The sequence below is a fragment of the Athene noctua genome, chromosome 1 (genome assembly GCF_965140245.1).
Source record: "Athene noctua chromosome 1, bAthNoc1.hap1.1, whole genome shotgun sequence".
NCBI classification, from domain to species: domain Eukaryota; kingdom Metazoa; phylum Chordata; class Aves; order Strigiformes; family Strigidae; genus Athene; species Athene noctua.
Genome location: NC_134037.1, coordinates 50616959 through 50638356, shown reverse-complemented (window position 1 = coordinate 50638356; position 21398 = coordinate 50616959). Strand labels below are relative to the sequence as shown.

Here is a 21398-nt window from a genome sequence, read left to right as displayed (position 1 = left end):
CCTCCCCAGGAGTGAATGTACAGAACTCTTTTATCCTACTTAACTCTCAAGTAAATTTAAAAATCTGATCACAAAGCTAATAATGGCATTTACTTGTAAAAATTACTCTGTAAACTGTTTTGGAAGTAAACTTCCATTGTCTTTTTTAGGTAAAAAAGGAGAATAACTTGCTTTCAAATGCTAAGTTTAAAAAATGCAAACCACCACTCTATAAATATACATGTATGCGCTACAGAAGAATGACTAAGATTGTTGTTTGTATAGCTTATATACCTTAATCTTCATGTAGTTTATAGTAATGAGTAATTGTGCAAACAGTGTTGCTTTCTCCCTGGATCATAATAAGAGGAATAGAGCTATAAATTTATGCCTCAGGTTCTGGCATCTAAATTGAAAGTGTTTCTTTCTGGCACTGAGACCCCCTTTTCTGTGTGACGGATAGGGTCACATAGTGTGAGGTGAAGTGAGCTACAGCTATTTCAGGGCCACTGTACTGCTTCAGCAGTACTCTCCTAGAATAGCACGAAGGGTTGCATGCAGCAAGAGTGACCTGTCAACCACACAGCGTTGGTGGTGCATTCCTAGAGGCTGAAAATATTTATTTTTAGCACATGCCTCCTTGAATGGCGAGTATTGGCATTCATAATAACACTTCTGAAGCATTGTTCTCCATCCTTTTCCCTCCAAAATCACTTTTTTCTAATTTGTCCTCCTCTTATATGTGCTAATGGCTGTAATGACATAAGTCTTTATTTGAAAATACATGAGTAATGAGTAATATAATGTGACTGGTGCAAGTGGATTACTCCTATCTGTGTTAAAGCAGAAAATGGTAGTACCCTTTTATGAGCATTTACTGCTGTAAAAGCTGGCAGCTTCTAAAATTAGGCATGAAATACTGTCTTGGGAAATTTTTCTTTTTAGGGCTTGCCCTTTCCAGTTTACCTTAATCTTTGAGATAGAAGCACGTCCCTTTATTGGTTACATGAATAAACCATTGGACTTGCTTCAGAGATAACAACTAATTTAAAGGTGAGATTGAATCAGTTGTTGAAAATAGTCTATTTGGAGAAGCTTAAATAGCTTCACATATCTTGGTGTCTCACTGAATTGATTTCTACCCCCTTCCCATTTGTTCATCTTGGAGGGAGATGTAATCATTATTTTAGCAAAGATAGGAGTGAAAACTCTTAAATTACAAATGTCACCTTGGCATGCATCCTTTTTTTTTTGTGAGTTTTCATTTAATGGTATGTTATTTAATCTTAACTGATGATGATGATAAAAGTCCTACTGAAGTCAGTTTTCAGAGAGTTTTGGGAAAAAAACCCAAACCAACAACCCCTTGTTCAGAAAGAAGCAGTAAAATTAATGGCATCCTGTAATAATCAGGAAAGGACTGGCCAACAGAAGTTAAGCTGCTGGAAACATAGGAGGGCCAGGTACTCACTTCCTGTGAATTGCCAGCAACAAATGGAGTTGATGGATGGCATTTTAGAGAGGAGTCTCTCTGGAACTCCTCATCACCAGCCTCAGCAGTTCTCATGTCCATCAGATATTTTATTTGTTTATAGTGTTCTCCTAAATACTTAAAATGAAAATACTTTGTATTCTACTGCAGTGAGTTCTGATGAGCACTTTGTCAGTAAAGATACAGTTGTGGCAGTAGTTGGAAACAGTGATTTCAACTGTGTAAAAACACCTTCAGGCTTTTGTTCTGCATTTTTTCCATCTGGGAACTGTGAAATACTGAATTTTATCTGGACTATGTCTACAGGTTTTGGTGAAGTCTTTGGAGGTAGATGTGGTTTCATTTGAAATTTCTCACATTTCCTTAGCAATGACTAAACTAAAACGTGATTATTTTGTTTTCAACATGCTATGTGGATTCATATGTTTCACATAACAGGCAATAGAATGAATGTGGTGCACAGGTTCATATTACAGTTGAAGTTCATGTGTTATAAAAATAGATCCTGTTGATCATGTGCTTTATAAAGCATGGTAGGTCTGTTTCCTTTAAAAGCACAGAGGTTGTAAACATGCAACAAAATGATAAGAATGTAATTCTTAATTTACTACTTCTTTGTTCTAATTAGACTAGAAATAACGATGCTAAAACCAAAGCAATAAAAAGTAGACAACCAGAACTTTACAACAAGCAGCAAACTGCTTTCACACCCATGTGTTTTGCTTGACTGGCAAAATAAGACACTCTGGATCCAAAGTTAGTGCATGTAGGCAGATACATGCATCAAAACAAGATGTGCAAACTGTGTTAAGCAATTGCAGTCTGTGTTTGTGTATGTGGAATTTAGCTTTTAAGTTCACACAGTGCTGTAGCAGTAATAGAAGGAAATACGAAAGCATGTGCTAGGTGGATACTTGGTGTTTTGGCAGCCGATTTCCTGAAAGCCAGCAGGCAGTTCGGTTGTCTTGCTGGATGGCTTTGGGGGTTCTGCGGTGTTAGGGCTCCTGGTTCTGGCTACTAGGGAATGCCTGAAAATGTACCAAGTGCTACGAAAGTTTCTGACACAGCTTATGTTACCACCCTGATTGAGGTGAAGTGGTCATTGAGACAACCTGGAAAGACTGGCCAATGCTTAGTCCACTTTTGGTGGATACAGACTTACTTTGGTGAGTTCATGCTGTGTGTACAAGTGTTGAGTAGTCAGCTTTTTGCTGTTTTCACAAGGCTTTGTAAGAAACAGTGTCTTCAGCTATTCAAAGTTTACTCTTTTGACTTGAATCTGGTGTGTGAAGTGACTCCATTGAGAAATGTTGTTAATGCCAGTGTATTAATACTAAAACCAAAATACTGTGACGTTTTTTGGCCTTCCTCTTGTGATTAAATTTATCTTTTACAAGAAAAGACTGCTACATCAGCTGACACAAAGGAATTCTCTGTGATTTCAGTGGTACAAGAACAAATCTTCAGAGAGTTTTACATATGTATTTGGTAGTAACATAGCTCTCTTATCCAAAGCAATGTAATGTTCAGTGGGGTCTCACTAGGTCACCATTCTACCATGAGTTTCTTTCCTTTCTATCTACTGTTCTCTAGTGTCTAAAATTTTGAATTTTTAAAAAGGAGAAATTTTTAGAAATTATCATTTTAAACTGGAAATCTGGTTTTAGTTCTGTTCATTCTCTTTACCAGCTCAGTCTTTTATGCCTTCATATATGATGGACCATGCAGTTCTTGCATTTTCACACCAGTCTTCCCTTGGAGAGAATTGTATTGGGTTTCTAGCATTTTCTTAAACCCCCTTGTATGCAGAATTGATGGATAAGATACATAAAATTATACTGTCATACCCTTTGAATTGTCTCATTTTTATACATTTTCCAGAGCTATTAAGCAAGCAAGCAGGTGATGACCATTGCTGAACCTGACCTGTGCAGTGGGTACAGATTGCTCAGAAAGTTTTATCCATTGGACACCATGGAAGTGATCGCCTCTGCTTTTGGTTAACAGCAGTTGTGGAGAGTTATGAGAATAACAGCATTTCAGATTTCTTTTTCTCTTGCCTTAGGTTTTCTACCCTAGCAAAGATGGTACTAAGATCCCAATGTTTATTATTCACAAGAAAGGAATTAAATTGGATGGTTCTCATCCTGCCTTCTTGTATGGATATGGAGGCTTCAACATATCAATTACACCAAGCTACAGGTAAGCAGGGTAATTTGTACCTTCTTCTGGAGTACCTGTTATTAACAACTGTCACAGTCTGAGGACAGGGTGGAATATGGATCTGACATACCAGCGCACTTCACATCCCTGGGAAGCAAGATGGGGGCCGTAAGGACAACACATCAGTGTCCAGGCATCATTTGTCTGCTTTGTTCTGAATTCAAGGGTCACAGAAGAAATCTGTGTCAGAGCAGAGAAGTGTGGTGCTCTTCTGAGGTTTACAGCAGGCACCCTGCCCTTTGGATTGCACCTTAACCTCTTCCTACAATCTCACTGAGCTCAACAGAAAAGCATATGGACATATATTAAGCAAACATTTGAGCCCTTTGCTGAACTGATAACATAGGAAGTTTTCTTTTATACAAATTATACAGATGTCTAAATATAGAAAATCAAATATTTGTTTAAATTAATGTAAATAATTAAAATTTGGCTGTATTTTCATAGTATACTTTTGAGGAGAAGCAAAATCCTGCTGTGTTCCCATATGATCAGTAAAGATGGCTCTGTCTTGCGATGCACATGATATGGGCTCTGTGTATGCAAAGCAACGCACTGTAAAACATTGCTGTGTGCAAAATAGGATTTGTAGCCCTCAGAAGCCATAAGCTTTACTGAATAGATGATCTCTTTAAAGAAAAGGCATATTTCTTCAGCAAGGGAATTTGAATAGACTTACCAAGAAGCAATGATTGTCTGTAATATGTAAGAAATGCTCCTAGGCGAGGCAAGGGAAAACACAAATGCAAGGGGCTGAATGGAGAGCAGTTTTTCATATAGCAGAGCAGCAGCTTACCAACACAAAAATAATCTATTATGAAACCATCCTATTAACTTTAGGTGCTACCAGTCTTGCCTTAGAGTCAGCGCATTTCAAGATGTACTTAGTAGTGCTTGCTTTTTCAGGTCACTGTGATTGTATTTCTAAATAGTATTTATAGTTTCTCATCCTTTCTAACAAATACCTTGTCTAACAATGGACCTCCTATCTTGCATTCTATGATTATTTGAAAGCTTTTTATCTGCCTTGTGAAGCTACATTTTTAATTTCCTGTGGTTTTTGAGAGATACAATTATATAACCAGAATAGTTTTTAAATTCCTTTTTAGATTAGACTCAAACACTGATTTATTACAGTTTATTGTAGATGCTGAAAACTGTGATAAAACTTACCATGTTTTCATTTTTAAAGTAAATATTCTGTATCTATTGATTTAAGGTAAAATTTCACGTACTGCAGAGCTGACACAAGCTGACTGCTGGCAAAAGGAGAAGATATCTCACAGCACCTCCTTCCACCTCCCATCCATTGGCCCTGGTGCTTGCTGGAACCTTTGCTAAGCTGATTTACCTCGCAAGAATGGCAGAAAACTGTCCTAATAAAATGGGGTGGGTGGTTTTCTGCCGTTTTGGCAAGTTAAAAATTGACTCACATAGGAGTCCAGCAAACAGCAGCAAGAGGGTGCAGCTGACAGTCAGAAGAGAGGAAGATGGAAGGTGGGAGCAGTGACCTATGTCTTCCTGAACCCTATGAAACCTTTATTTTACAGTTTGTAAAATAAGAATATCAATCTCTTAACAGTCCCTTAAAAGTAAATGCACAGAGAACTATCAGTCACCTTCAGATCAAAATACATTATCCCACTGACAATGTAAATAAAACACAATTGGCCACACCTCCCTCATTCTCTCCCTGTAGTATCAACATATCCATTCTCACTCAGCCTTTCTCTTTCTAAAAGAAAAATAAGAAAAGCCGAAGCCTTCAAATGCATTGTTATGGTTAATAACCTGAGAATTGAGTACTCAGTGAGGAAGTGTGTTCCAAAAGTAGGCAGGCAGGATCAGGGAAGAGAAATTCTAAAAGTTTATGCCAGAAAGGCAGGACGTCCAGTCCTTTACCTGGCAGATCAAAGTAATGTTTGACTACATCGCTGTTGCTATATACTGCAGTATTCCACAAGGAGTTCCTAGGTCCAAGTGCTGTTCCAGCTGCTGCCCAACACCATGACTTGGTCTTTTTGTTTGTTTGTTTGTTTTTGTTTTTGTTTTGTAGATGACCACAGGCACAAGTGCTAGAAAACAGCCACACAGCTACAGAATGGTTAAGGCTGAGGCTTGCCACATCATTCACATGATCCTGAGCTGAGACATAGCAATGGAAATGCAACTGAATAGTTGCCTGCTTACCTTTAAAAAAATAAACAAGCAAAAAAGTTCCTGGATCACTATCCTGATTTTTTATTTGAACTTAAGGCTCTTGCAACTTTTCACAAAGCACTCCATCTTCTCCTTCCCAGTGATTCATTTCTGTACTGTATTTCTTCAAGCCAGTACAGTGTTTTCTCACTGGTATTTCACACCCATTAATGTGAGCTTGGGGAGCTTATTTCCCTTCACTGTTCTGTATGTGCCCGTGTGGGAACAGCAGAAGCAGTTTCTAATGAATCCTGGAATACAGCGGACTGTGAAGCAGATTGTGAAATTGCATTTCGCTGCTGCAGGGCAAGGCTGTACCAAGCCTTTAAGCAAAGAGGTGATGCAGGGAGAGAGTCTAAGTCCAAACAAAGCTCAGGCAACATACCAGCCAAGGGTGCAGAGTACAAGATTACTCTTTTTGGTTACTTTATTACCACTCCCTGCTGCTCTACAAATGCCAGTCCAGTGACTCGGGATTTTTCCCCATCACCAGTGCAGTAGCCTGCATTTCTTGGTCAGCTGTAATATCTGACAGTAGATCAGTAATTCTGGGAAAACATTTGTGCTCCTTGAAGCACAGCTCCTCACATTGTTCTATTGTAAAAAACAGTACCTATTTTCTTTTTTTTTTTTTTTGTTATGGTCTGGAAGAAGCTCTTCAGGGAAGGAACTACTTTCTGCTCCCTCCACTGGCTCCTTCCTGACCCTGCTGTCCTTTTCTGTACTCTTTTTATTTACCCTGCCCCCAGGAAAGAAGGAAGAACAGGGATAACGAGCAAAAGAGACTGTTGGGAAGAGCAGGGAGTCAGACTTTCCTCTGCAGAACATTTTCTGAGTATCCAGGGAACTGGGCAGTTTGCTGTGACTCTGACACCAAGTTGACTTGAAATAAAATCTGGAAGAACACAGGAGGCAGTAGCAGCCTTGTGTATGAAACTTGAATCTTGTGCTGTCTGATCACTTGGAATGTTCACATTTTTAAAAAGTTAATGAGTCCTGATTATATATAAAGCTTGTTATAAGCTCTAGGCACATCTACCTCAAAGTACTGGTCAAGTTAGGGTCCTGACTGAATTATTGACTATGTCAGAGTGGATATTAATTAATAGTCATTGCCAGTGACATTACTAGATATATACACGTTGGGATATATGGGGTAGTATTTTCTGAAGTGCCTAAATCCCAGTAGTATTGCTGAGAGTGAGCACAGATATACTAAACCTTACTTATAATCTGGGCAATATAATAATTGTCAACCAACTCTTGACTTTATCCCACTGAGGGTATGTGCAACAAAAAGATTGTTTACTTGTGGAAATGGGGCCGAACTTCATATAATAAGAGTACTGCATATCCTGTGAGATCCCAAGTCACTTAGTCCCCTCCAAAATTTATTATCAAGGTACCATCTCTGTTAAAGCAGTCCGCAGACAGGATAGGATGCACTCGGTACTTTAGTTTTGTGTTGCTCACAAATTCTTTGCTGGTTAAATATGCTGATCCCTCAGGTGGGCACAGTTTCTTTTAGCAGATGGAAGAGGATGGACTCTGTTATGGAATTTTTTATTTTTCAAATATTCTCAGGCAATATATTTGGGTAGCAAGCTCTTACCTGCCATTCTTATACTTGCTACCTTTCATTATTAGGAGATTAAGTAAGTTTGGACCAAAAGGTTTCTATTGATTTTGTTTGGGACAGAGACAGGGAAGAGAAGTGCAGAAAGTTTTGGGATGTTTTGTGGCTCTAATATACCAAAAATTAAGAAGCCACAAATGAGGCAACCTACTGTCAGGCTACTGTACATTAGCGGTATAGCAGCCTGTCAGAATTAGGCATCCTGGAGTTTGATAGAATAATGCTCTGACCTTTGCACAGTGTGCTTATAGAATATCAATCTTACATCTGATTGGCATGTCATAGAAATCTAAGGAAAATAGAATTCCTAGTGATGGACTTTGGAATTGATTTTACAAAAGCAGACATAGTTCATGCCTCCAGAGCCATCTGATGGCCACAGGTAACCAGCCTAGGTGGAAAGTTCTTGCTTTGATGGATTATGAAAATAAATCTCTTACCAGTTATCTTTCTGATTTTCTTTTTTGTTTCCTTAATCCTTGGTATATACTCTCAATAACAAGTGCCAGTACATAGGTAATTGCTTCGGGAGGTATGAAAAATTTACCTATTTTGCTACTACATCCAAATGAGACATACTGTAGGACTGCTCTTTCAAGACATTTCTGATAAGCAGTAGGGGGACTTAAAGGTAAAAAGGCCTAATCCTTGCTCTTGTGGTTGAATAGGATTGATTTCTGCAGGCAGTGGTTTCTTGCATGAGTGAAGATTTCAAGTAACTAAGGAATTTAAACCTGCTAGAGTTGCTGGGATTAAATTTTAATATTTTACTGGTCTCCTTGGCTGATGTGTGGTTTGCCATCTGCAGCTTCTGCTGTGTTAAGCTACTGCCTCAAACAGATCAGAGATCTGTTTCTCTTCTTAATTGTTAAATTTAATTTAAATTACTTTAGTCCCTTTTAGAAAGATATCAGTAGTTTTGCTACTTTCTCAATTTGGCATTTAAAAAAGAAATTATGCTACTTTAGCTTTCAAACAGATTCTAAAGATACGAAGGAAGGCAGAACTTGTAATTTTATTTTTTAGGATTTGTTTTGCAAGCAATGCAAATGGAAAATAAATAAGAAGAAGATTGGCCAGAACTTGACTGCAGACCCCGGCAGGAAGCAATAGTAGAAGCAAGGGTTTTCTTTGCAAACCCAGTTTTATAAAGGTCAAAAAAAGAGTATATTAAGCAGAAGTTGAAAATACCTGCTCATAAACAAAGATCCAAGTGCTGATCTTAAGTCGTAATTCTTTGCTTTCTTCATTTGGGCTAAGCCTCCCTTTCGTCTCTGCAAAAGCAGAGGACCCATGGAAGAGAAAGTTGAGAAAGTTGAGAAAGCTGTAGTGGTCCAGCAGAATGGCAGAGCTCTAGTTCCCACACTGAAGGCTTTGAAGATTAAAAAAATGGTGACATGTCCTGGGGGCATCTTCTGTTAGGCAGAACCACTGGCCACTCTCCTCCAAAGTGCAGAACTACAGGAGGAAGACTGGACCAGCACTGGTTGCTTCCACTCCTGAGGCTGCAGATGTTTAATTTCCACTGATAACCATTGAAAAAAGCCTGGCTACTCAGGTTTGCCATCAAGGGGGACCTCATTCACGATTTCATCACTGATTTTGGAAGAGATCTTTCCCTCAAAATATTTTTGTAAAAGTGGTAGGGATATAAAAATTGCAGATTAAAAATAATTCTCTGTTTTTTTGCTTTTTAGTGTGTCAAGACTTATTTTTGTGCGACACCTAGGGGGTGTTCTAGCAGTGGCGAACATCAGGGGTGGTGGTGAATATGGAGAGACCTGGCATAAAGGTAAATCAGTCCAAGTAGAGGAACAAAACTGCAGGCTTAGCAATGAAAATTGCAACATTTTCTTTTCACTCCCTCTTCCATACTCACATCTCCTTTTGCCTGTTACGTATGCTGTAGAACAGTACATTTTTACTCAGATCTGTACATTCCAGTGTTATGTGATGGTTTTCATTAGATTGTTTTAATTTTTGCAACCTATTTAAAAATAGCTTTGTACAAACACAATATTCTCCAAGAAAATAATTGCATTTTAAAAAATTTTTTAAAACAGTTCCCTAGACTTAAGGATTTGAAAATGCAGCTATTTATCTTGAACTTACTTTCAAAAAAATATCTGTCTATACTGCAGTAGACCTGGCTTGGTTTCACATACTTCTTTCATTGTAGGTGCGCATGGCCCCACAATTCTAGATCCCCAGGACAACAGCACTGACTATTCATACTCTCTTAGTATCACACACACAAAAAAAATAAACCATTTACAGAACTTTAGAGAAGATGTGAACTTTTGAATTCAGAATGTAATCTTCCAAATTGGTTTTGTACAATTTATGAATAGACCCGTTTTTATATTTAGTGAATGTGGTTGAAGTTCATATGAAAACAATCAGCTCCACAAATGCAGCGTCATGTCATTCCCTCCACGCTCTCTTAGGGGGTCCACCTTCTTGCAGACAAGCATCTGTCCTTTTGGGGATATTTTAAGCTCATTTTTATGCTGCAGGGAAACCAAGTCACTCACTGCAAAACGTTGTCAAACTCTCTTCCCCTTTTCTTAATACTTTTGATGCATTTCTCTCCACGTTTTTCCCATCTAATTCTTGTCTTAGTTCTTTGACTGGTTTTTTCCACTTGCCTTATTGTTAACAATTTTCTCATCCCTTCACAAGAGGAAAAAGCTGGAAAATCCTACGTGTTTCTGTAACATACCCATCATTATTTAATGGTAACACCTTATTCATATCCCAAGAATGTAGCAGGTTGTTGTCAGCAAGGCAAATGCACTGTAACAGTGGTGTTCACGATGCAGCAGTTTGCCGTGGGAGTAATACATAATAACTTTTTAGCATAATACATAATAACTTTTTAGCAAACAAAACGGTATTCCCAGATCATTACATCTTGGTTTTATTATTTCATCTGCGGTAACTTTTTGTCTGGGTCGTTTCCTCACAATTGAGTTAAATATGTAATAGTTTCATAAATAGATGCTCTATATGCTTGCAGATACAGGATATTATTGCTAAAGATGAAGTATCCTTCATTAATTTTAATTTGCCAATTGGTTTGTAATAGATTTTAATAAAATCTATCTTAATATGATAATGCTTCTTTGGTCCACCTATTTCCTACTTAATTTTGACCCAAGTCTTTTACTGCAGTTATAAGATGTATCTGTTCTTTGTTAATTCCAGAAACAATTAGTTTACTTAGGTTTACTTGTATAGGTAGGACTCAGACCTTACCTTACACCAGACCAGAACTTTGAGCAGCATAAGATTTATTTCTCCTTTATGGCCACACATTTGATTACTTTTTCATTGTCCCAGTATGTCACTCTTCAGTGATCTCATTAATACGAGAATGATGTGCATTTGTTAAAAAATTAAAAATCTTCTGGTCCCAGTTCTACAAGATCTGTATGACTGTGTCAGAGTTATCTTACCAAACTTTTGCAACATAGACATGAAGCATCCAGTGTAAATTGGGTGTCTGGGATCACTGGATGAACAATGGAGATAGAGACGCTTCCAGATTATAGTTCATCTCACTTATTTTAGGGGAGAATTAATTGCCCTGGAGGTTCCTGGACCATAGTGGGAACTGTAGGCAATTAGCTTAGAATAAACATCCAGCTTTTAAACAAAGTAGAAGGAACTGGAGTTCCACTTCTGCATCCACTGAGCCCTCTTACCTGGCTGGACCACAGCCTTTGCTACAGGAATATGAGGATTTTCTTCCTAGTTCTCATTTCTTACTAGCATTTAGTTGCCTGAGAATGAATATACCAGGTCTTAAGGTAGGATAACCCTTGAAGAGAAGCTTGTTTTAGTCTCTTGCTAAACAAGCATCTAAAGCAGGAAGATGATGGGATTTGGTCAGCTGAGAGTTCTCTAGGTTGATACTCTTCTGCTCAAATAGTTGAAAGATTGTAGGACAAACCCGTCCTTTTCCTTCCCTATCCCACCCTGCAAAATTTTTTCTTTTGAGAACTGGAAGTCTTACCAGTGATGTCATCTGGACCTGCATTTTCAGTCATGATTTATTCCTCATACATATGATCACATTTGGAATTTTGTTCAACAGGATGACAGCATCTTAAGCATTTCTGTATTGATATTTAATTAATAACATTTCAAACCAAGATGCAACACTGAATATCCTTTTTGACCATAGCTATGTATAATCTGCCTTGAAAACAACTAATAGAAGAAAAAGTAAATTACCAGCCACATATTCTATGTCCAAAAAGTAAGACGTGCTTATTTTATAAGTTGAAGCTTTATTGCTTTAAGAAACTGTCACTAAGTTTAATGCTATTGAAGTCCCATTATATTAAAACTCAGGTGGATTGTATGTGGTCATTTTGTATATATTTTGCAATGCAAAGCTTTTAGCTTTCATTTTACTGATTACAAGCATTACCTGGCACTCACTGCACAGTATAGGTATGTATTATTCAGAGTTTCTGAAAGCATTAGCGTTATCGACAGAACCATCTTATACTCTCTCTGTGTTGAAAGAATCTTTCATTTTTGCTGTCTTTGAGCCACATCAATTATTAAAGTGCTCATGAAACTGGAATTGTTCCCAGGTATTTTTGCACACATGTTTTTCTAAAGAGATGGTATCAAATGGATTTTATGGCATCAACTGATTTGTTTTATTTGTGTGCTAGGTGGTATCTTGGCCAACAAACAAAACTGCTTTGATGACTTTCAGTGTGCTGCCAAATACCTCATCAAGGAAGGCTACACATCCCCAAAGAAGTTGACCATTAATGGAGGCTCAAATGGGGGCCTCTTAGTTGGTAAGAACTGCTCATGTGTTTCCTGGGTTTGGTGCTGGATTTATCAAAATAACCAGACAAAAAAAGTCACGAGACCGTCTTTTCTAAAGTTGCCAAATGTCAATGCATTGATATATACCAAGTGGTAAATATATACAATTGTACTTGATTTGCTGTTGGGGGACACTTTTTCGTTTTCAGGACATTGGCATTCTGCAGTCTTTAGCAAAGGCTGACTGTTAAAAAAGCCATACTTAGAATTACTGTCTTGTGTGATAGAGCTAACCCTGTGGTAGAGTCACACAGTAAGTAAGAATATTTTAATGCATTTGTTTTTTGATTTTCTTTCTTAGAGCTAACCATTACAAAGTAATTGCTGAATAACCAGGAATCTGTTATGTAGCATCGGGAAACTGTGTGGTCTGTAGTGTAAGCCAGAATCCCATGTCTTGCAGTCTTTCAGTTTCTTGTTCACTGTCTGTAGTCATGCATTCTTGTTCTTAAAGGGCAAATGAAAACATGACAGTCTGCGTTTAAAGCCTTTATGCAGGGACATGTAACAATTTGATTCTGCTTTCATTGTGTACTGAAAACATGAACACACATAAAATCATGAGTGTCTCTGGTGAGAAGCATACAGTACAAGCACAGCTACTCAAAAAAAGTCATGAGCTTTTGAGGGACTATGTAAATGTAGCACTCTCTTACAAATGCATCTTGTTCACATATAATTCACTGCTATGTTCTTAAATTGAAAGAAATTAATAGCCCCCTCTTAAACAGAAAAACTAGTCACAAAAACATCTCATAGTCCAAGCAGTATTTAAAGAGCTACAAAATTTATTTGAGATTAAATCCCTGTATCTAAAAGTAGTAGAAGAAAAAGGGAGGTGGTTTTGTTCAATTTTTGAAAGCAGGAAACACAAAATTAATAATATTGTTTGGGGTTTTTTTATAAACAGCATGAAAGGCATGTGACAGCACAACAGAGTTGAGCTGCTCATGTGAGAAGAAAAAAAAATGCATTTCAAGTTCATAAACCACTGATTTATAGAAAAATAGCAGATTTGCTAGGCCAGCTATTTCCTTGGTCGTCTTTTTATATCCTTTGCTATTTATCTGCTGCTGAATACTGGCTCTACTGATTTTAGTCTATTTTACACTGAACTAGCATCTAGCATAATAAACAGGATTTGGAGTTATACAGATATTTGGTGTAAGCTATCTTGGCTATTCCTGCATTGTTATTTTTTAAAAGCAGTTGTTTTAATGATAAGTAACAAATACATGTAAAGTTACATTTTTGCTTTCTGCTGATATGCTCAGTTACAGGTGACAGGAGGTATTTCTGCACTGTAGATGAGAGCACCAAGAGAAATGGATGAATATGATAAAGGATTAAACGTTTTGCACACTGTTGGGAGTGCAAGCATTGCACAAGTCAATTTTATATGATTGTAAATATCTATTTGGATATGCAGTTAAACTTTCAACATGTTACATAGCTTCTGAAAATACTATTTTATGCTTACATAGACTTCAGTTTTAGTTGGAGTGAGATTCATCCTACCCAGCTTCAGTCATAAAAAAATCTCTGTTTCTGCTTGAACAAGTCAGCTGGCCTCCTTGTTTGGGTAAGGGCAAGTGCGTAACACCTGCAGAGCATGTCATTCCAGTAGGAGACAGGTGTTAGGAATCTAGACCTCCCTGCTCTGAAAAATCTGTTGTTAGAAACCTTCCCTTGCACTTGCAGATGGTTTACAATCCAGCTGGATTTCCATGCTCTTGATGAGTCAGATAGGGATTTTACTTGACTGGGTAGAATTAGGTGAATTTAGGAAATTCTTGTGCTTTTTCATCAAAGCAGAACTAAATTTTCCAATAGTTCATGAAATGCTAGGGAGCATAACTCATACTTTATGTGCAAGAACCCACTGCCAGATTTCCTCAGTTCTCATTTATTGAAGAAAAGACTGACAAGGAAGAGTATTGTCACTCTTCCAAAGTACTATTTCCTTTTAGTCTGCCTAACAGGAGGCGTCTGTGAGGAGTGTATATCCCTGAGCTCTTGCCTCATTCAAGTGCAAAACAAGACTTCCTTGTCCTGCGGTGAGATCCCCAAGCTGAGTAGAGCAGCACAGCTGTGAGCTGAAAACCTCCTTCATGCAAATGCAATGTTTGACCTCTCATGTTTGCTTAGGCAAGCAGTTCTTAGGCTTTGAAATGTTACTTGTGTACTGAATTTTAAAGCTCAAAGTATGTGTAGAGGAGTAAAATTCACTAATAAATTGTTCCGGGTCACAGTATATTAATGCATATCATTAAGTATTATGGCTAATTAAAGGGGTGCAGTGGGAATGGACGAGTGTCTCCATAAGGGATCTCTTATTGAAGTAACTATTTAGGGAACTAGGAGCACTGAGCAAAACACAGTGCTTCAAGAGACTGCTCTTCAAGAAGGAATACTGAAATTAAATGTAATGATAGTTGTTTTGGCTCTTTTTTTCTACCAGAATGTAATTTATGTTTATAAAAAGAAGTAACATGAAGGGGAGGGATCTGATCAAAAGCTTCAGTTAAAAGGATAAAGAGCTTTTACATGGCAGCTATTTAAGGCACTATACACACCTTATGAAAATGGCTCAGAAAGGAGCCAGGAAGAGTTAGCATAATTACATATCAGAAATGACCAGAAGTAAAATCACATCCTTCAGAAAATAGAAATCATGTTCAAAGGAAGAAAATGGAGTAGAGTGTAAACTCTGACAGGGACTGACAGACCACAGGAGGCTGATGAGCAGATTGTTTCCAATATAAAGATTAGCAGTGAAAGCTTTCTGTGCACATCAGGAGCAAGAAGCTGGCTAGAGGTTCTGTGCGACTTACAGATTAGTGAGGTGTAAAAGGATCACTAAAGAAAGATAATGGCAGAGCAGAACAAGTAAATGGTCTGTATGTATTGACGTTCCCTCCTGAGGAGCATGGGGAGTTCCCTGCACCAGAGTCTCTCTTCATGGGGAATACTCTGAGGAGCTGACTCAAACTGAAGCATCAGCAGAAGAGGCTTTGGAATAAATCAATTAAATGAAAAGTGGTGTGTTGCCAGGACCAGATGGTGCACACGTAAGATACTAAGTGAACTCCGATATGAAATTGCAGGCTACTAAGCCTGAATATCCGAGAAACAGAAGGGAGCAAGTGTAATGCCAATTTTTTAAATGGTTCATGGTGATCCACAAGCTGCAGATGAGCAAATCTGACTTCTCTAATGGGCAAACCAATTGAAACCAATAAATAATAGCTGACATATAAGGAAGAATTTTGCAGGCTGAAGTTACATCTTGAAAATCTATTAGAGTTATTTGAAGGAGTCCGGCAGCGTATGGTGCTTGTAACGGTGATCTAGGTGAGAAGTTATTCTTGGATTTTCAAAAGCTTTTGACAGGGTTGCCCATAAGGCTATGCAGGAAAGTTCTTACTGAGCTGGAATCAAGGTCATGTCATAGCGATATCCTGGTTAGCAGGAGGCAAAGAATGGGAATAAATGATCCATTTTCACAATGGACAAAATTGAGACAATACAGGAATTGGGAAAGAGTATAACAACATGGTGGTTAGCTCTGAATTAAGAAAGGGATTCTGGGATCCATTATAGTAGTTATGTGAAAATCTCAGTGCTCTTATTTCCTAAAATTAAAAAAAAGCAGCAGATTTTGTAGAATCACCACTCAACAGATTTAAATCAAGCAACAGAAATTGGAATTGAAGAACTTATTGCTACAGGATATGATCAAAGCTAAATGAATAATCATTAAGAAATTAAATAGATGTATTTACAGAGGATATGTGTTTTGATAGCTATTTCACGGGGTGGCTGGAGATAACTCCAACTCAGGGAAAACCCAAACAACTAGTTCAAAAGCTGATAATGTACAGGAAATATCTCCCAGTGTTTGCTTAATGCCTTTTCCTAGAGTCATCTGCCAGTTGCCACTCTTACAAATTGAACACTGAACTAGATGGGCCTGCTGTGGTTATTTTTAAAATATATGGGGCAAGCGTTATTCTTAAAGAAATTGTCCCTTCCAATAGTGGGAAGATGGAAATCATAAAAAAAACATAAAAATCATAAATCATAAAAACGAAAATACAACAGTAATTTGTTTTATTAAATGAGGTTACTCCTCTGATTTTGTACTAGTCTGCTTTTATCAAAACTCTTCATATGGAAGAAATCTGTCATGAATAAATGGAGAGCATTTGCTCCTTGATGTCCTTTTCTTTGTTGATACTAATATTAAAAGTTTAGACAGTGAATGGTTTAGGAAACTTAGATTTAGTAGTCCAAAAGCTCACATATTTAAAAAGAACATTTCTCCTTTAGACCCAGTTTGCTAGTTTGGAAGGCAGTTTTCAAAGAACAGCATGTTTGGTGCCTGAAGCACAGGGAAATAACTCTAAAGCTGTTTTGAACATATCATCCTTGGGAGTTATAATTTTTATCCATTTGAATGTTTGCTTTCAGTTTTGCTTAAAAGTCTATTTGACTTCCTATTCAGTGGCAGTCTTCTCCCAGTGCAGTTGGGTTTATATCAGATAATTTATACTGAAGTGTTTTGGCTCCAGGTATTATACAGTAATCTGTATTTCTTCTGACATTGTTTTAATATAACTGTTTTACTTTTTTTAAAAAAAAAAAAAAAAAGAAACTTTGAGTTTATAAAAGCTTTTTGAAAGTTGGTCTTTCTTGAACTTGGCAGTGGACCTTTCACTGCTGAGCTTAATTATTTAAGATATGAATTCTAATGGAGTTGTTTTCCTGTTGAAGCTGCCTGTGCTAATCAGCGCCCCGACCTATTTGGTTGTGCTATTGCCCAAGTGGGAGTGATGGACATGCTCAAGTTCCACAAGTACACCATTGGCCATGCTTGGACCACTGACTATGGTTGCTCTGACTGTAAAGAGCAGTTTGAATGGCTGTGCAAGTAAGTGCCTTTAAATACTTCCGTGGTTGTTAAAATGCATCGTCTGCCCAACAGTTTCAGGTTGTCATGATCAATATCTGTTCTAAGAATTATTTCATCCTTTCCCACACTGGATTTGGGGAGTTCAGCATTTCCTTACGTCAGTTTTGCATGAAAGACTTATCTTCAAAGCCCTGTTGAGTCAACTGGTCATATTTTCAAAGACCTTGTTCTACTAGCAGCTTTAACAACTCATAAGGTTTTCTTTCTGAATAATGGCTCCTTTAGACTGTCACAACAGAATATTCTCAAGTGAACCACTACATAAATTGTATTTTTTACGATGGGGGAGAGACAATCGCCATTGTGAATTATATTATACAATGTGGATGGGATTTATTTGTAGGTATTGAATGGCAGTAGACCATAACAGGATATTAATTCATTTCTTAACTCCTTGCTGAGAGGTCTGGAAAGATTAGATGAGAGAGACAGCTGTGTGAGAACAGAAATGATCTGCACATTGGATATGGGTAATAATGAGTGTGTTAGAATAAGTGCCATCACTTTAAAATATTTTTCTGAAATCTCATCTTCTGTTACTGCATTTGTATTTCTTTGATAATGAAGATTGACATTCCAGAGAATGCTTCAGACACACTAAACAATTTGGCTGGTCTGAAATTTAATAGAGTGTTTAGATATTAAAAAGTACATGTGCTACAAGTACACTGAGATCTAACTTGACCTAAAGCATTTATTTAAAAAAAAAATCAATGTCAAGTCCAAATATTATATGATCAGTTGGGCCCATTGTAATTAGATTCATGTTGATAGATGTAATTAGATTAGTTTCAAAACCTCCAGTTAATTTAACGTTTCCAGTGGCAAACACATTTTTGTAAATATAGTGCACATAACACTTCACAAATTTCATAATTCATCTTTTATCAATAGGTAGCTTAGATCTTAGATAAAAGATGAACTGTTATAAAAATGATCCAAACAATATTCATTATTTTGGACACTGAAACTTGCCTGCACGTCTGTGAGTTCAGATATTCTGAAGAGGTAAAGTAGAAACAAAGTTTTAAATTCATTGTGTGATTAGGAGAAATGCATCTGTAGGAAGGAGTCACTCCATACGTACTTATATGCATGCTTACTCACAAAATCTCAGTTCATAATTTTAGAAACGTCTTGTATGGCAATACCTGAAATATTTCTTTGCCTCCTTTTCAACAGCTGGCAATTGATTATCGAATGTAAGAAGATACATATGTAATGTTGCTTAGAAGCTGCCTTTACAGATACCCAAAAAATACATAAGGCAAATAGAGTGGCATGTAGCGACTGTCATTCAGCTTCTTTTCAAAACAAATTATAATCTGCAAATTCACTTAACATTGTTCCTTAGATGAAAATGAGGAAGCCAGAAATCTGTTATGTCAGATGTTCAAATATTGTCACATGTTCTTAAAAATAATTTGGACTTACTTAATGGGTACTCCTCCAAGTGGGAAATACTTTCAGAAACAAAGCAAAATTTCCTTCTGTATTTTCTGTCATAAAATAGGGAGAAAAAAATTGTATCCTACTCTTGATACAGGGAACATAACTTTTTTCCTACCTTTGTCTAAATGAAGTATGAAATGGTTAGATGGATCTTCGTGACTTACTATTAAGTTTAATTTCTAATGCTAGTGATTACTTTGTGTTCGATATATAGATACACTTTTTATGTTATGTTACAGTAGCTAAAATATGCAAATTCTCCTGCAAAGACAGCAGATTTTGGAAGTTAATTATTCATTGCTCAAAAAATAGGAATGAATGTCATCTACTGAAAGCAGGAAAACTTAGAGTTCTCCTTTCAGTTTCCTGCATGGTGTTTCCTCAGAGTATATGCATGTTCAAAAGTGGCCTAAATATTGGAGACAGCAAATTTAATAACTGTATAGCACTTGCAGCTTACTATGAGAGACTGTTTCCAAACTTGCATAGGAAGAAGCCATCCACATGCAGACCTGGGCTACATATGTTCACTGGGAAAAAGTCTTTATTTCCCTGTTGGCCAGCAGGATGGATCCTGCTATGACTCGACAGCTTTTGCTTCAGTTTCCCTGTTGCCCATTCCTGATACTTTTGGCACTTTTGTGAAATGTATGGATATGGCCGCTACCACGTATCAGTTGCCAGTAGTGCATTTCTGATTTGTGCAACTGAGAACTGTAGTATTCTGAGTGCTATCAAATACCACTGTGATGGTTTCAGCATGAGAGGACTTTCTCGTTGGGTCTTAGGAAAAAATATGTAAACATTTGTGCACTCTTTTCAGGTACTCTCCACTTCACAATATCAAACTACCAGAAGAAGATGGCATCCAGTATCCCTCTACGCTGCTTCTCACAGCAGACCATGATGATCGTGTGGTCCCTCTACATTCACTGAAGTTTATTGCTACTCTGCAGTATATTGTGGGCCGAAGCCGTAAACAAACCAATCCACTCCTCATTCACGTTGACACCAAGGCTGGCCATGGAGCAGGAAAGCCAACTGCTAAAGTTATAGAAGAAGTGTCAGATATGTTTGCTTTTATAGCAAGATGCCTAAATCTTGATTGGATTGAATAGGCAAAATGTTTATTACTGTCTCCTTTAGAAAACAAGGGCTTTAACACCATTTAAGACCAACCAGACTACTACTTGGTGTAGTACTTACATTTAAGAACTGCAGTTTAATATTCTATTGATCCAACCTGCTATGGAGTTTTGATCTTCTGTGCTTCCTTCTTTTTGGCGTTTCTTTGAATTTCTTTTCTACCGTGTTCCAAAGTACATTTTTAAAAGCATGTTCAAATAAATAGCTGAGCTCTTGTCAGTGCTGTTGTGAACATTTAGATTCCAGAGTTAGTAATAGTTGAGCTTATTTCCTGTACACAATTTTAATGTATTTTGCACCTGTAAACATATGCAGATAATCTGTAATTAAATGTAAGTACTGTCCACATACAAGAACTCTGAGCATACTTTATTTACATAGTAACTTATTTAAGAATGTAAATTGAAAGTGTTCAGTGGTAACCATGAAATACTGAAGAGACAGTAATCTGGGTCATTAAGTCAAATATTATTAAAAAGCTTATATTACATACTGTTCATAAGTGTGTTACAGTCTATAATAATAATGTTGTGAAATTGTTCTTTTTTTCCAAAGAGACTTCAAAATGTCACAGTTTTCTCTTCAGTCATTTATTTCCACACAGAAGAGAAAATTGGAGGCCAGAAAACTTGAAGAATTCTTAGATTCTCACTGTAATCTCAGTCAAGCTATACCAATACTCTTCAACAACCCGTCTGCTGTTAGCTCTTTTAACTATTTCTGAAGAGTAGACCAGACTCTGGTTTAAAAAAAAACAAAACAAAAAACCAACCCAACGCCACAGCTTTGTCCAGATTGTTCAAGTTCAGTTTTTCCTGATGCCTTTGACAGAATGTTCTCTTAAGAAGCCCAAATCTGAACATACGTATATTAACCCAGTTCTGTCTGCAGAACAAGAGCTCGTAGTCAGATTCTCTGATGATTTGACACAGGCACAATATTTGAACTGCCGTTTCATATCTTTCCTATCTAGGCTGTAGATAAAGTAGATGTATTTTCCTACTAGCTGTCTAAACTCTGATGCACTGCAGCAGCTGGGATTTGATTTTGCTGAGCAAAGGAATATTCTGCCAATTATTATTAGTCTTGTTGCCCCTCCAGAAAACACTGCTGCTTCTCAGTTTTGGATCAACTGATATATTCTTCCAGAATCATGCTCATCATTATATTCATACTTAGATTCTAAGGACTGTATTTTAACTCTGGGCTTAGGAGTTTCACCTCTAAGCAAAAAGTGTCTCATCCCCAGAAAAGGAGGGTGTGGTATTTAAAAGAGGAGTGGGCTGCTGTAAACAGCAGCAAAATTTAAAAAAATTTGCACCAGATTCACTCTGTTTCTTTTGTGCTCTGAGGCTTCTGCTGAAACTCTGTGCAATTCAGGAAGGATCATCCCTTCCAGGCCCTTATTATGCATAATTTGACTTTAGGAGGGGAAAACAAAT

At 37.3% G+C, this 21398-nt stretch overlaps 1 protein-coding gene across 1 annotated transcript in view; it reads left to right on the top strand.

The window, feature by feature from the left end:
* PREP (prolyl endopeptidase) overlaps positions 1–20471 on the top strand; it is a 111607-nt gene extending 91136 nt beyond the window's left edge. The window contains exons 11-15 of the mRNA XM_074923200.1: positions 3537–3673; positions 9227–9321; positions 12221–12352; positions 17160–17316; positions 19634–20471. Of these exons, the coding sequence (XP_074779301.1) occupies positions 3537–3673; positions 9227–9321; positions 12221–12352; positions 17160–17316; positions 19634–19928 (816 nt within the window). The 3' untranslated portion in view covers positions 19929–20471. The remainder of the gene's footprint in view (positions 1–3536; positions 3674–9226; positions 9322–12220; positions 12353–17159; positions 17317–19633) is intronic.
* The last annotated feature ends 927 nt before the right edge of the window (positions 20472–21398 follow it).